The sequence below is a fragment of the Arachis ipaensis genome, chromosome B09 (genome assembly GCF_000816755.2).
Source record: "Arachis ipaensis cultivar K30076 chromosome B09, Araip1.1, whole genome shotgun sequence".
Lineage (NCBI taxonomy): Eukaryota > Viridiplantae > Streptophyta > Magnoliopsida > Fabales > Fabaceae > Arachis > Arachis ipaensis.
Genome location: NC_029793.2, coordinates 9,513,713 through 9,526,614, shown reverse-complemented (window position 1 = coordinate 9,526,614; position 12,902 = coordinate 9,513,713). Strand labels below are relative to the sequence as shown.

At 35.9% G+C, this 12,902-nt stretch overlaps 1 protein-coding gene across 1 annotated transcript in view; it reads right to left on the bottom strand.

The window, feature by feature from the left end:
- The window catches only part of LOC107619717 (GDSL esterase/lipase At4g10955), a 2,299-nt gene continuing 570 nt past the window's right edge, over positions 11,174–12,902 (bottom strand). The window contains exon 2 of the mRNA XM_016322013.2: positions 11,174–12,377. Coding sequence (XP_016177499.1) covers positions 11,348–12,377 — 1,030 coding nt within the window. The 3' untranslated portion in view covers positions 11,174–11,347. The remainder of the gene's footprint in view (positions 12,378–12,902) is intronic.

Sequence of the window (12,902 nt, the reverse complement as noted above, 5' to 3'; positions counted from 1 at the left end):
TTTAATACTTATTATTTTTATTGGCAAGTCAGCGAATTTAATAACTATATAAGTTCAGTTTGAATTTGGATCTTTTAAATTTTAAATTTTTATTTTAGAGGATAAAGTGAGATCTCTCACTATTGAATATTTTTTCTCTCATGTCTTTTTTGTCTCACCTATAAAATAAATGGTAATAGATCATACTTTATCCTCTAAAGTAAAATTCAAAATTTAGAGGATCCAAATTCGTTTAATTTATATAAACAATTTAAATAAGTATTTTAAAAAAAATTAAAATATAAGAACTTTTATTGATGTCAGCTTATTAATAAGGTATTTTGGTTTAAATTTTAGTTACAAAAATATTTATTTTAAAGTTGTAATTTTTGAATAAATTGACTCAAATTTTCTTTGAAATTTGTCACTTTCATGAATTTGTTGAGCAAGAATGTTACTTAGATTATATTTTTATTAGTTTAATGTTAATGGTAATTAATTATAATAGGAGTACATAATGATAAGTATATAAAATTTTTTACTTTTCTGTTTTTTTATTCGAAGAAATCAAAGAAACATTTGGTATACAAAAATATACATAAAAAAAGTAGAGAAATATTACAAAATATAAAGGAATGATCCTATAATTATTACAAGTAAATAATAGTGTTCTTGTACGTGGTAAATAGTAATATAATTATAATTCAGTAATCTTGATAGCAATATCAAAAAAATTATTGTGTAGTTAGTGTTCAGTGTTTTATGGTGTATGATATGTTAGGTAAAAATAGAAAATAATAATTTTGTATGTGGTAAAATGTGTGTCATGTATGTTTTGTGAAAATAGTAGTGGAGGGCCAATACTTCTAGTAGATAAAACATTGTGTGAAAATAGTGGTAAAATATTTTCAACAAAAATAAAAAATATTTTTCACAGAACAAAAAAAAAAAGTAGTACAATAAACAATGATCTCTTTTATTTTGAAGTCAAAATATTTTTTTAATGAAAATAATAAAATAATTTAAAAAAAAACAAGTCATATTTATTTGTGTTTTGGTATGTACCAATTGAAATTAATTAATATTAGTGTTATTGAACTTTATTTAAAACTAAAACTAATAATTTAATATAAGTGCAACTAATTTATAGTTTAAAACATTTTGTTTTTACAAATTATTCGAGGTTTAGCATAGCGACTTAAACCTGTTTAATAGAGTTGTAAGATTGAAGGGTAAAATAATTTTGTGTAGAAGCAAACTCATTAAGATCAGAACTTCGACACTCATAATACAAAAGTGATTCATATAAAATGTACGATCCATTGAACATGTTTTTTTTATTATAATTTTATTTATTTTATATTTTGATGACAATTTTTATCGATGGCCACAAGATACCAATAAAATGGTCGAATTTTACTTTTTTTTTAATATTCAAAATTTTAATTTTTCGAGAATAATTTATTCTCTTAAATAATTTTTTGATTGAAATATAAAATGTTATTTTCCATAAAAAATGTAGGCATCTGATATTATGATGTCAAGAAAATAAAAAGCAAGATATAGAATTATTATTATATTCCATTATTATGTTTATTGTCAAATAGCTCATGCATCCTTTTAATTTATTGGCATTAGAATTATTTCAGAAATTAAAAATTTATTTCTAGGAATATATATAATAGAACAACCCTAAGCTAATTTATTCGTGGAAATACTAAAAGTAATTTCTAACCATTTGAAAATTTTAAACAAACAAATTTTTATAATATTTAAATTTATTATTTCCTAACATATACATAAAAAATAATCATTAAATTAATCACTCATATAAAATATATATTAAAATATAAAATATACATTAAAAATATATAAACAACACTTATTTTTTTAGTGTGTACATATAACAATTTTTATATTTGTTAACCTTAAAATAAGTGCTCACTTATTTAAAAAATACAATTTTGGAATAATTATTACTATTTGGAAATAAATTTGTTTTAATTTGACTTTGAAATATTTTATTAAAGGATTATATTTAACCTATTTTTTCTTTGAAATTGTGTATATTTGTGTTTAAATACATCTTTAAACTATATATAATTAGGTAAATATTTACATTTTATTTTCATAAGAAGATAAGTGGATATGAATTTTTAATGTAATTATACATTTTTATCGTTTTTTTGTTTTGAAACTCTTTAAAGAGATTTGGCATTTTGGCTCTGATCCTTGTATTCACGGCGGTGGTTCCAACAAACTCTTCCATTTCTCGTGACTGCCAGCTCTGAATTTTGCGGCGCAAGAAATACCTTATTTTTTTTTTTACCTTTTTTTATTGAGGGAAAAAATTAATGAAAAAGTTTAGAGACAGCAATTTTATTGAAATCTGGCCAACACTTAACCAACAAAAATAAAGTAAATAATCTCACATTTTTAGATAAAATCTCACACCATTAAAATTACTAATAGTCACTAATTAATTAATAATTACAAATCACAAAATTTGTTGGCCTAGCACTCCTCAAAATTAATTATTAAATACTTTAGCAATAGATATACTCATTTCCTATTATCCTCTCCTACAAGATTACGCAAAAATATAATAAAATAAGATAAGATAAAAATGCTCTTACATGACACCCTACTACTGCTAGTGCTAGGCTTTTGGTAGAACTAGCAACTGCATATGCCAACATTCTGTTGAAATACTTTGCTATGTACTTCAAAAGTCTTCAATATAATCAATTCCAGAATGGGTTAATAAATTTACGGTGAAACCATTAAATTCTTTGACCGTTCTTCACCTTGAATTCTTTCAGCGTTGTTGAGTTACGTTACACACACAAAATTGTAACCACCTAAGAAATGCTATTGACGCTGAAATTCCAAAATTAATTTTAGTATAAGTTAGCTTTTTTCACTATAAAATTCAATATATAAATAAGCAAATTAATTTGAGTTGATTTAATAATTAATTTATTAATTTGTTTAAATAAGTATCAAAATTCAAATTTTAAATTGTGCATACAACAATTCATTCAAAAAACAAATTCTTATATGACCGATTAATTTTTTATCGGTTAGACCGGGAGATGCTATGTCCTATATAAAAGCAAAATTAAAATTTTAGGGCTGCCAAAGTCCCTTCCCCAGTTCCCCCTTCTCTTCAGGACTCAATTAATTATAAGTGTCACCGTTCTTTGTCATTGTCTGTGCATCTTAAGTTATTCATAAAAAATGTAGATTAAATTATAAAATTGAATAATATACATACACTTTTTTTTAAGATATTTTCTTATATGCCTAAATTTTCAACTACTTTGACACAAATATAAATAGTGCAATCTACTTTTTTACCTCTTATCTTTTAGACAAGTTAAACACAAATTTTGTAAACACCTTAGAATTTCTCTTTTCCTAATCGTATCAATGGTTTCAAGTTCTAATTATAAGACAGATTTGGTGTTGACGAGTCTATTAGCCCCTCTTGTTTCTTTGTACTTTTAGGATAAAAAAGGTACTTTTTTTTGTTGCAACAATAAATATTTGGCCTAAATATTTATTTTATTTTTTGAATTGTTTATTTGTGTTTCTAGAAAAAAGTTAGGTAAAAACAAGGGTAAAAAACATAAACAAGCCAAAGGGATATCAAATTTACACAAATAAGCCAAAGCAAAATCTGATTCATCAATCAACCAAAGGACATTTCTATATAGTTCGAACCAAATAGGTTCGAACTCATTTTCCAAGTAATTCGAACCAAATAGATTCGAATTACACATGTTCCCATAGCCACATAATTCGAACCACCTTGGTTCGAACTCAACCTCCATAATTCGAACCAAATAGGTTCGATTTACACGTAAATTAATTCGAACCAGCTTGGTTCGAATTACACAGACCATATTTCGTACTAGCATGGTTCGAATTAGTGAGGAGGAGAGCTGTATATATATGGTGTGAAGGTGAGTTGCTATCATAAGAGTGGGGTTACATGGCTAGTGAGGAGAGTTTCGCCGTGTTAGTTCACCACAGAGGATCCATTAAGAAGAAAACTCGTTCCGGTGTGAAGTTCACTGATAAGGATCCTCTCTGTATTATCGTCACGCCTACGACGAGGTATGAGGACCTTGTTAGCTCTGTACTGCTGAAACTCGGTCTGGAAGGTGTGAAACGGGTTAAGAAGTTTTTTTTATCGATTTCCAATCACGGTGCTCCAGAACACCGTAAAGTACGATTGTTTCACAATCGGGAGTGATGAGAACTTGCAGATCATGTTTCATTGTCGCTGGCAGTTTCCAGAGGTTAGGACACCAGAACTGTTGGCAAAGTTGGTTGACGCGGTGTCTAGCTCGGGGGGTTCGAACCGGAATACCACCACTTTAGCCACGGTAGCCGGTTCTAGCTCCAGACCTGCCGTTGCATCTTCCTCCGTCCTTGCGTACGAGCCACCCGTCCAATCTGTCGCCTCCCCTTCGTTCACTGTTGATCTCATCGGCAGTGTAGGCGACGAGGTCGGTGAAGGTGGGTATCTGCCGACATCTTTACAGTGTGCTGCACCGGCTGGGGTTGGAGATGGATTCTTGGATGATCCAGAGGACGATGATGTCGAGCCGGATATGATTGCTGATGACAGTGGCGATGATGTTGGAGCAAGTGAGCCTGCTGGGCCGGGCGGTGGTTCTAGCTCTGGCACGCAGCAGTACCCTCCACATTTTTCCTCTTTGGACTTGGATGCCATGAGGCAGGAGGGGGTTGCTGGGCAGCCGGCTGGATTTGGCGCTAGAGATGCTGAAGGGTCTGCAGGTCTGACAGAGTTTCAGGTTGGTCAGCAATTTCCGGATAAAGAAGAGGCCCTGTTAAGTGTCAAGACTTACAGCATTCGGTGAGGGGTACAGTACAAGATCGTGGAGTCTGACTATCGCCGGTATGTGGGCAAGTGTTCTGAGTTCGGCAATGGGTGCACATGGTTGATTCGACTCAGTCTCCGACAGCGCAAGGGGATTTGGGAGGTCAAACGTTACAACGGACCGCATACTTGTCTCGCCACCTCCATTTCCAGCGACCACAGGAGTTTGGATTACCATGTCATATCGGCATTCATTATGCCAATGGTGAGGGCTGATGCATCCGTCAGCATCAAAGTGCTCATAAATGCCACCGCTGCACACTTTGGGTTTAGGCCGACTTACAGGAGGGTCTGGTTGGCGAAGCAGAAGGCTGTTGCCCTCATCTATGGTGACTGGGATGAGTCGTACAACGAGCTCCCAAGGTGGGTGTTAGGAGTGCAGTTGACGATGCCTGGTACTGTTGCAGTGCTAAGGACGAGCCCTGTTCGTGTCGGTGGACAGTTGAACGAGTCTCGAGCTTATTTTCACAGACTATTCTGGACCTTTCCACCATGTATCGAGGCATTCCGTCATTGCAAGCCCCTAGTTAGTATTGACGGCACCCATCTGTATGGCAAGTATGGGGGAACGTTGCTTGTCGCGATTGCACAGGACAGGAACTCCAACATACTCCTTGTTGCATTCGCATTAGTCGAGGGTGAGAATGCTGAGTCGTGGTCCTTCTTTCTCTCCCACCTACGTGAGCATGTGACACCGTAGCCGGGTCTGCTGGTTATCTCGGACAGGCATAACGGCATCAAGGCCGCCCTTGAGGCTCTTGACGGAGGCTGGTTACCTCTGTCTGCATACCGGGCATTCTGCATTCGACATGTTGCGGCAAATTTTGCCCTCACCTTCAAGGGCAAAGACGCAAGGAGGCTACTTGTGAATGCGGCGTACGCTAAGACCGAGGTCGAGTTCCAGTACTGGTTTGATATTCTTAGGACCAAAGACCCGGCGATGTGTGACTGGGCTAACCGGATTGAGTATTCCTTGTGGACACAGCATTGTGATGAGGGGCGTAGATTCGGACACATGACGACGAATATATCTGAGTGTGTGAACTCGATCCTCAAGGGTGTCAGAAACCTTCCTGTGTGCTCGCTAATCAAGGGCACATACGGAAGGTTGGCCGAATTATTTGTTCGCAAAAGGAGGGAGGCTGAGGCGCATATGGGTACCAGACAACAATTTAGTCAGCACTTGGTGAAGTGTATAGAGGCCAACTTGAAGACGGCTAGGTGCTTCACGGTAACTGTGTACGACAGGGATAACTCCGAGTTCATCGTCGCAGAGACAACTCCGACTGGTTCTTTCTCACTGGGTACCTACAGAGTCTCGCTTGCATCTCACACATGTGACTGCGGATACTTCCAGGCACTTCATTTTCTGTGTCCCCACGCACTGGCATGTTGTGCCTACTCACGGCTTACATGGGAGCCTTACGTTCACCAGGTGTATCGTCTTAGTTCGGTCTTCAGTGTATATCAGATGGGTTTCACACCTCCCATTCCGGAGGGTTTCTGGCCACCATATGACGGGCCGACTGTCATCCCTGACCCCAATAAGAGGCGTGCGAGAGAGGGTCGTCCCAGGTCCACTCGGATACGGACCAATATGGACGAGGCAGATCCGAACCGGCCAAAGAGATGTGGGCTTTGTCGGCAGCCCGGCCACACACGTCGGAGTTGCCCACAGCTCGGAGGAGCAGAGCACACACGGGGACATGATTAGGTGTATTGGTGGCTTTGGTACTTTTGTTATTTCAATTTCGCGTTTAGATTCCACTATTATTGGTTTTCTTGCTTGTAGTTGGTGACTGATAGAATTTGTTAACGTTAGTGCGATGTACTTTGAATGGGATTTTAGTTAATGAATATGTTCTGTCACCGCAGTTTTAAACGAAATGTATGTCTAATGCACACCGGCAAAAATAACTTTACGAGTTTTATTAAGACATGATGCGAAAACTATGTTCGTAACTTAAATTGCTTGCTGGAACGAATTCTGAGTAATTCGAACCAAGCTGGTTCGAATTATCAAGTTAGGGTTCAAACCAATTTGGTTCGAACTATGTTGCTTTGTTCTATACGTGTAATTCGAACCTATTTGGTTCGAATTACTTGAAAAGTGAGTTCGAACCTATTTGGTTCGAACTATATAGAAATGTCCTTTGGTTGATTGATGAATCAGATTTTGGTTTGGCTTATCTGTGTAAAATTGATCTCCCTTTGGCTTGTTTAGGTTTTTTACCCTAAAAACAAACAACTTTGATGCAATTTTTGAGATGTACTTATATATTTATCGTATCAAAACAATTTGACTGCTTCTAATTCTAATAAAAAGTATTTCTATAAAATATAAATATATCAAACATAAAATATTTTCCCACTTCAACTTGAAAAAGTACTTCTCTTTATTGTCACTGCTGATAATATTAGTGGATTTATAGAACTACTGCCTATTAATTCCTTAAAAATTGATCCAACATCTTGTAAAATTTAGACACAGAATAAATTCATTAGGATACTAAGGGTTTGTTTGATTAATGATTTTCATTAAGAAATGAAATCAGAAAATATTAAAACTAAAATACATGGTTCTGAAAATTGGACTTCAATCGAAAAAACTGGGAACCAGTCACCTAACCGATCCGGGTAACGCTAATAACCGCTTAGCAAAAAACCGGCCAAAAAACCGGTCGAACCGGCAGTTAACCGGCGAACCGGAAGAATCGTTCGGTTTTTTTGCGGTTCAATAGTTTGCAAATTCAGATGCCAAACGACGTCGTTTTGGCATTTTTTTAATGTTATGCTGTTGTTGGTCGCCACCCACAACCATCGACAGCAGCCGACGACCACCGGCCGAGCCCGCCTCCTTCTGAATTTGGTAAGACTCTGTTCTTTCACCTATGCTTCTTGATTTTGATTTTCTGAGGTTCTGATCTTGTTCTGTGAGCTCGCCTGTTCTGTACTTGATTTTGGATTTTGATTTTCTGAGGTTCTGTGAGCTCGCCTGTTCTATGCTGCCTTTATGATTTTGGATTTTGATTTTCTGAAGTTTTGTGAGCTCAGCTATTCTATGTTGCCTTCTTGATTTTCATGATTGATGTTTTTTATTTTGAATATGTTTTGCATTGCTGCTTCTGTTAGCTGCTTCATGAATCATGATGAATATTTTTTTGCTGCTTCTGTTAGCTGCTTCTGTTTTGCATTGCTGCTTCTGTTACCTACTTCTGTTTTGCATTGCTGCTTCTGTTACCTGCTTCTGTTTGCTGTTTCATTATTTTCATCATTGCTGTTATTGATTTTGAATATATTTTGCTGCTTCTGTTTGTTGCTTCAGGATGAATATTTTGATTATTTTCATGGTTTTCTGAAGTTTTCTGGTCTTTGGTTTTCTGATTGTTATAGATAGAACAATCACAAAGTAACCCACAGCCACAAGATTCTCAAACTGGTTCATCCAGAGGTAAATCTGATCCAGCTTGGCAGTATTTTACAGTGAAGTATGACAAAAATAACAAGGCTCAATATACATGTATTTTCTGCTTGAATACTTACAATGGAAGGGGGATATATAGAATGAAATATCATCTTGCAAAGATCCCTGGACAAATTAAAGTTTGTAACAAAGTAACTGAAGATGTGGAACTTCAATTCAAAAGGCTTTTGGAGGAAAACAAAAAAAATAAGGCCGAAAAAAGAAAATATACAGCTGATTGTTATGATGTGGAAAGTGAAACACAAGCGGAAGAAGAGGGTGAAGCGCCTAATCCTGTACAACCTCCGGCTCCTGCAACAATGGGAGACAAAGGAAAGAGAAGAGCGATTGCTGCTACTCCAATTGGAAGTTATTTTAAGGAAAGGACTACGCCAGGCTCTCAACCAGCTTTGAAAAGTGTCTTGGCCAGTAAACAAGTTAAACACAAGGTTAAGTTGGGGCTTGCAAGATGGATCATTGATGCACGGATTCCATTCAATGCAATTCAATCGCCTTACTTTCAACCTGCCTTGGACGGCGTTGCTGCAATTGGACCTGGTTTCAAGGGACCGTCGTATGATGAAATGAGAGTTCATTTGCTGGCCGATCTTAAGAAGGAGTGTCAGTTGCTTGTTGAAGGTTATAGGAGCTCGTGGAAAAGGACTGGTTGTACACTGATGGCAGATGGCTGGACTGATCAAAGGCAGCGTACGTTAATTAATTTTCTAGTTTATTGTCCTGCTGGTATGTCATTTGTTAAGCATGTTGATGCTTCTGATATGATAAAAACTGCCGATACCTTGTTTAAATTGTTTGCTAAGGTTATTGAGTGGGTTGGGTCTAGTAACATTGTGCATGTGGTTACTGATAATGCTGTGAATTATGTATCTGCTGGAAAACTCATTCATGAAAAGTATCCAAATATTTTTTGGTCTCCTTGTGCTGCTCATTGCATCAATCTTATCTTGAAAGACATAGCAAGTCTTCCTCACATAGCTGACCTTGCCTCTCGTGCTTCAAAAGTGACTGTCTTTGTTTACAATCATATGATTTTCTTGTCATGGCTTAGAAAAAGAAAAGAGTGGAAAGAAATTGTTCGACCAGGAGTAACACATTTTGTTACTGTTTTCATTACTTTGAAAAGTATATATGATCATAAACAAGACTTGCAAGCATTGGTGATTGACAAATATTTCACTTCTCATAAATTATCCAAGAGTGTCAATGGGAAGATGGTTAGTTCAATTATCTTGGATAGTAAGTTTTGGGAGGATTGTTTTACTACTGTTATGCTTGTTGGTCCTCTAATTAAGTTATTGAGGCTTGTTGATGCTGATGAGAAACCTTCTCTGGGTATCGTGTATGCGGGCATGCAAAGAGCCAAAATTAATATCAAGACAATGTTTAGAAATAGGAAATCTGCATACACACCTTATACAAGTATCTTGAAAATGCGGTGGGATAAGCATTTGAAGCGTGACCTCCATGAAGCAGCATACTTTTTGAATCCAGATTACTTCTATAGTGAGGGGTTTGTTGAGAAGGCAAATATCTTGAGGTCTTTGCTTGATTTATTTGATATTGAAACTCTTTGCGATGGCTCGATTGCCGCAATGCAAGAGATACAGTTGTATCGAGATCAAAAAGGAAGTTTTGGAAGGGAAAGTGCATTGAAAGCAATTAAGAGACTTGAACCTGGTAAGTATTTATATTTCTATGTTTAATTTACTTTGAATGTTTTTTAAATATTGAATGAGAATTGATGGTTGAATTACATATTCTAGTAGGTGAATGGTGGAGGCTACATGGTGGGAGTGCTTCTAACTTGCAAAAAATAGCAATTCGTCTTCTTCATCAAACATCTTCATCATCCGGCTGCGAGAGGAACTGGAGCCTCTTTGAACAAATCCATTCAAAGAGGAGGAACCGATTAGAGCATCAAAGGCTAAGTGACATTGTTTATGTCACTTATAATCTACGCCTTCAATCTAGAATGCATCGCAAGAAGAAGAATTATGATCCAATTGACATTCAAAGCATTGACACAGTAGATTTTTGTGTAATGCCGGATGAAGGTGATCCTGAATTTACTAATGGAGACATCGAAGGCATTGAAAATTTAATTTATACGGATAATGCTATGCCTTCATATCCTATAGGTGATTGAAATAGCAAAACTTGTTTCATTTCCTCTCAATATCTGATGTAAAGTTGTAACTTTAATTTTTCTTGGTTTTCTATTTTATTTTATTAGATGGAGGAGATGTGGAACTTGATGTGGATTTCCCTAATGTTGCTGATTCTTCAAATACAGCTTCTTTTGGTGGTACTTCTGATGATGGTAGCTTTGGATTACCTGTTTATGATGGAGATGTTGGAACACTTAATGATAATTATGATTTTTGATGAGTTGCACCTTTGATTAGTTGAAAACTTGCTAGTAATTGTATCTTTTGAATGTAGAACATTATGGGTTTGTCATTATGTACTTTTATTTTTTGTTTACTTATAAACTTTGATGTTTGAAGTTGTTTGTGAACCTATAATATTAAGTAATGGATAATTTATTATGTGAAATATTAAATTTTATTAAGTTAGAGATCATTGAATTTATATACTTAAGATTATTTTAAGTTTTTTAATAATTTTATTTAATATTTAATTAAATCGGTTGAACCCCAGTTGAACCAGTGAACCATTGAACCAGTGACTTCACCGGTTTATTGACCGGTCCGGTTCTCACAACCTTGCTAAAATAAGAAAATATGTGTTCAAACCAGAAAGACTTGAGATTATTCCACATGTAATGACAAATATCAAAGCAGCAAGTTCTCTTTACTTTTCAGTAAGAGTGATTTCACTTATTATAAGGCAAAACAATACACTAATTTGTTTAAAGAAAAACCCAAAACAGAAAACAAAACAAATACAAAAGAATCATATGAACAAATAAAAGCAAAGAATTCAATTTCACAAACTCCAATTTTCAGTTACTAAGACTTTCCTTGTGTTGTTACTTGAGAAGAAGTACCACTCCCACTATACAAAGATCTTAACTGTCTACTTATCAGTTTGCTACTATGAATAGCCTGCTGAAGTTCTGCATCACTTGACCACCATTGCTCCAATCCATGAGCTTCATGGAACTTCTGCCTCTCCTTAGTAACAACAAACAGCTTCGCCGCGACCGGGCCATTCCCCGGCGGTGCAACATTCTCCTTATTAACTCCACCATCACCACCCGGATCATTATAAGAACAACAAATGTAGTCACTATTGTTTACATACAAATGAGGAACCCATTTGCCCACTCCAAAACCGGAGTTCTTGAAGCTTGATAGCCTCGGTATCCAACTCTTTAATCCTAGATTCTTGTTGGTATCTCCTTCCTCGCCGGCTCGAGATTCCTGGCCACTATAAGGAAGCATGGATTTCAGTTTCTTCCAAGCAGACTCTGCTTTTTCTCCAATGTTTCTTAAACTCATTGCTAGAGAAACCGAAGGTGGATTGAACAAATGTGTCTCAACATAGATTCCTTCTTTGGCTAATGCTTTTCCAACTTGAAGAGCGAAACCAGCACCCAATGAATGCCCTGCCACACAAACATTGCTTCCTCCGAAGGAATTCGAAGCCGATTTTAGTACCTCCAATGCCAATTTAAACCTGCAAGAGCCTTTCAAACTTTCCCAGGCAAAGAATCTAAGGTCATCTTCGATGTCTCTTCGCATTGTGGGTGATTTGAGTAGTGTTCCTCTGAGTGCTAGAACAGCTCGCGGCGCACCACTAGGCCTCATTAAGACCAAGTCGGCCATAGCTGCCGCCCGGTCCCATTCGAGTACTGCCCCGAAAATGGATCCGTCCCTTTCGTCGATGAGAGTTTGTGTGAGCTTGTACTTGAAGGGGATCCACCAATTAGGTGCTAGTGCAGTCTCTTGTGTTCTTTTTTCTTGCCTATCAAGTTCAAGCAAGTAAACTGCTTGTATAAAGCATGCAATCACTGTTCTTTTGTAATTTGAATCCTTCCTGAATTCCACAAAAGATCAATGTTTATATCATAAGATCAGATTCAAATTGGGATGAGGAACTTCAGAGTTATTGGTGACAAGACATTGCTCAAGCTCAAATCATGGTTATTAATCAAAGAGACACCATTGTTATTATTCAAAATCAAGATTGAAATTAACTTTAAAATGGAAATAAAAAAGATCCCCCATAATAGTCCAATCAACAGGGAAATTTCATATTCAGAAAAAATTCACTGCACAAAAGCAAATTTAACGTTAAGAGGCTAACACAATAATGGAAATGCCACAAATCCAGGGCGAAGAAAATTCCACTCCAAATAATTAATAATTGAAACAAATATAATAAATACTATGATAATAGGAGTGGATATATATAAATTTATTTAGCAATTCAGGAATTACCAATTTTAGATCACCAAAATCTAAAGACACCAACATTAGTTATTGGAACCCTAGTTGCAGCGCGCTTTATATAAAGTTCAAATTCATATTTTTTATTTATTTTCTAAAAGCCTGTGCTTGA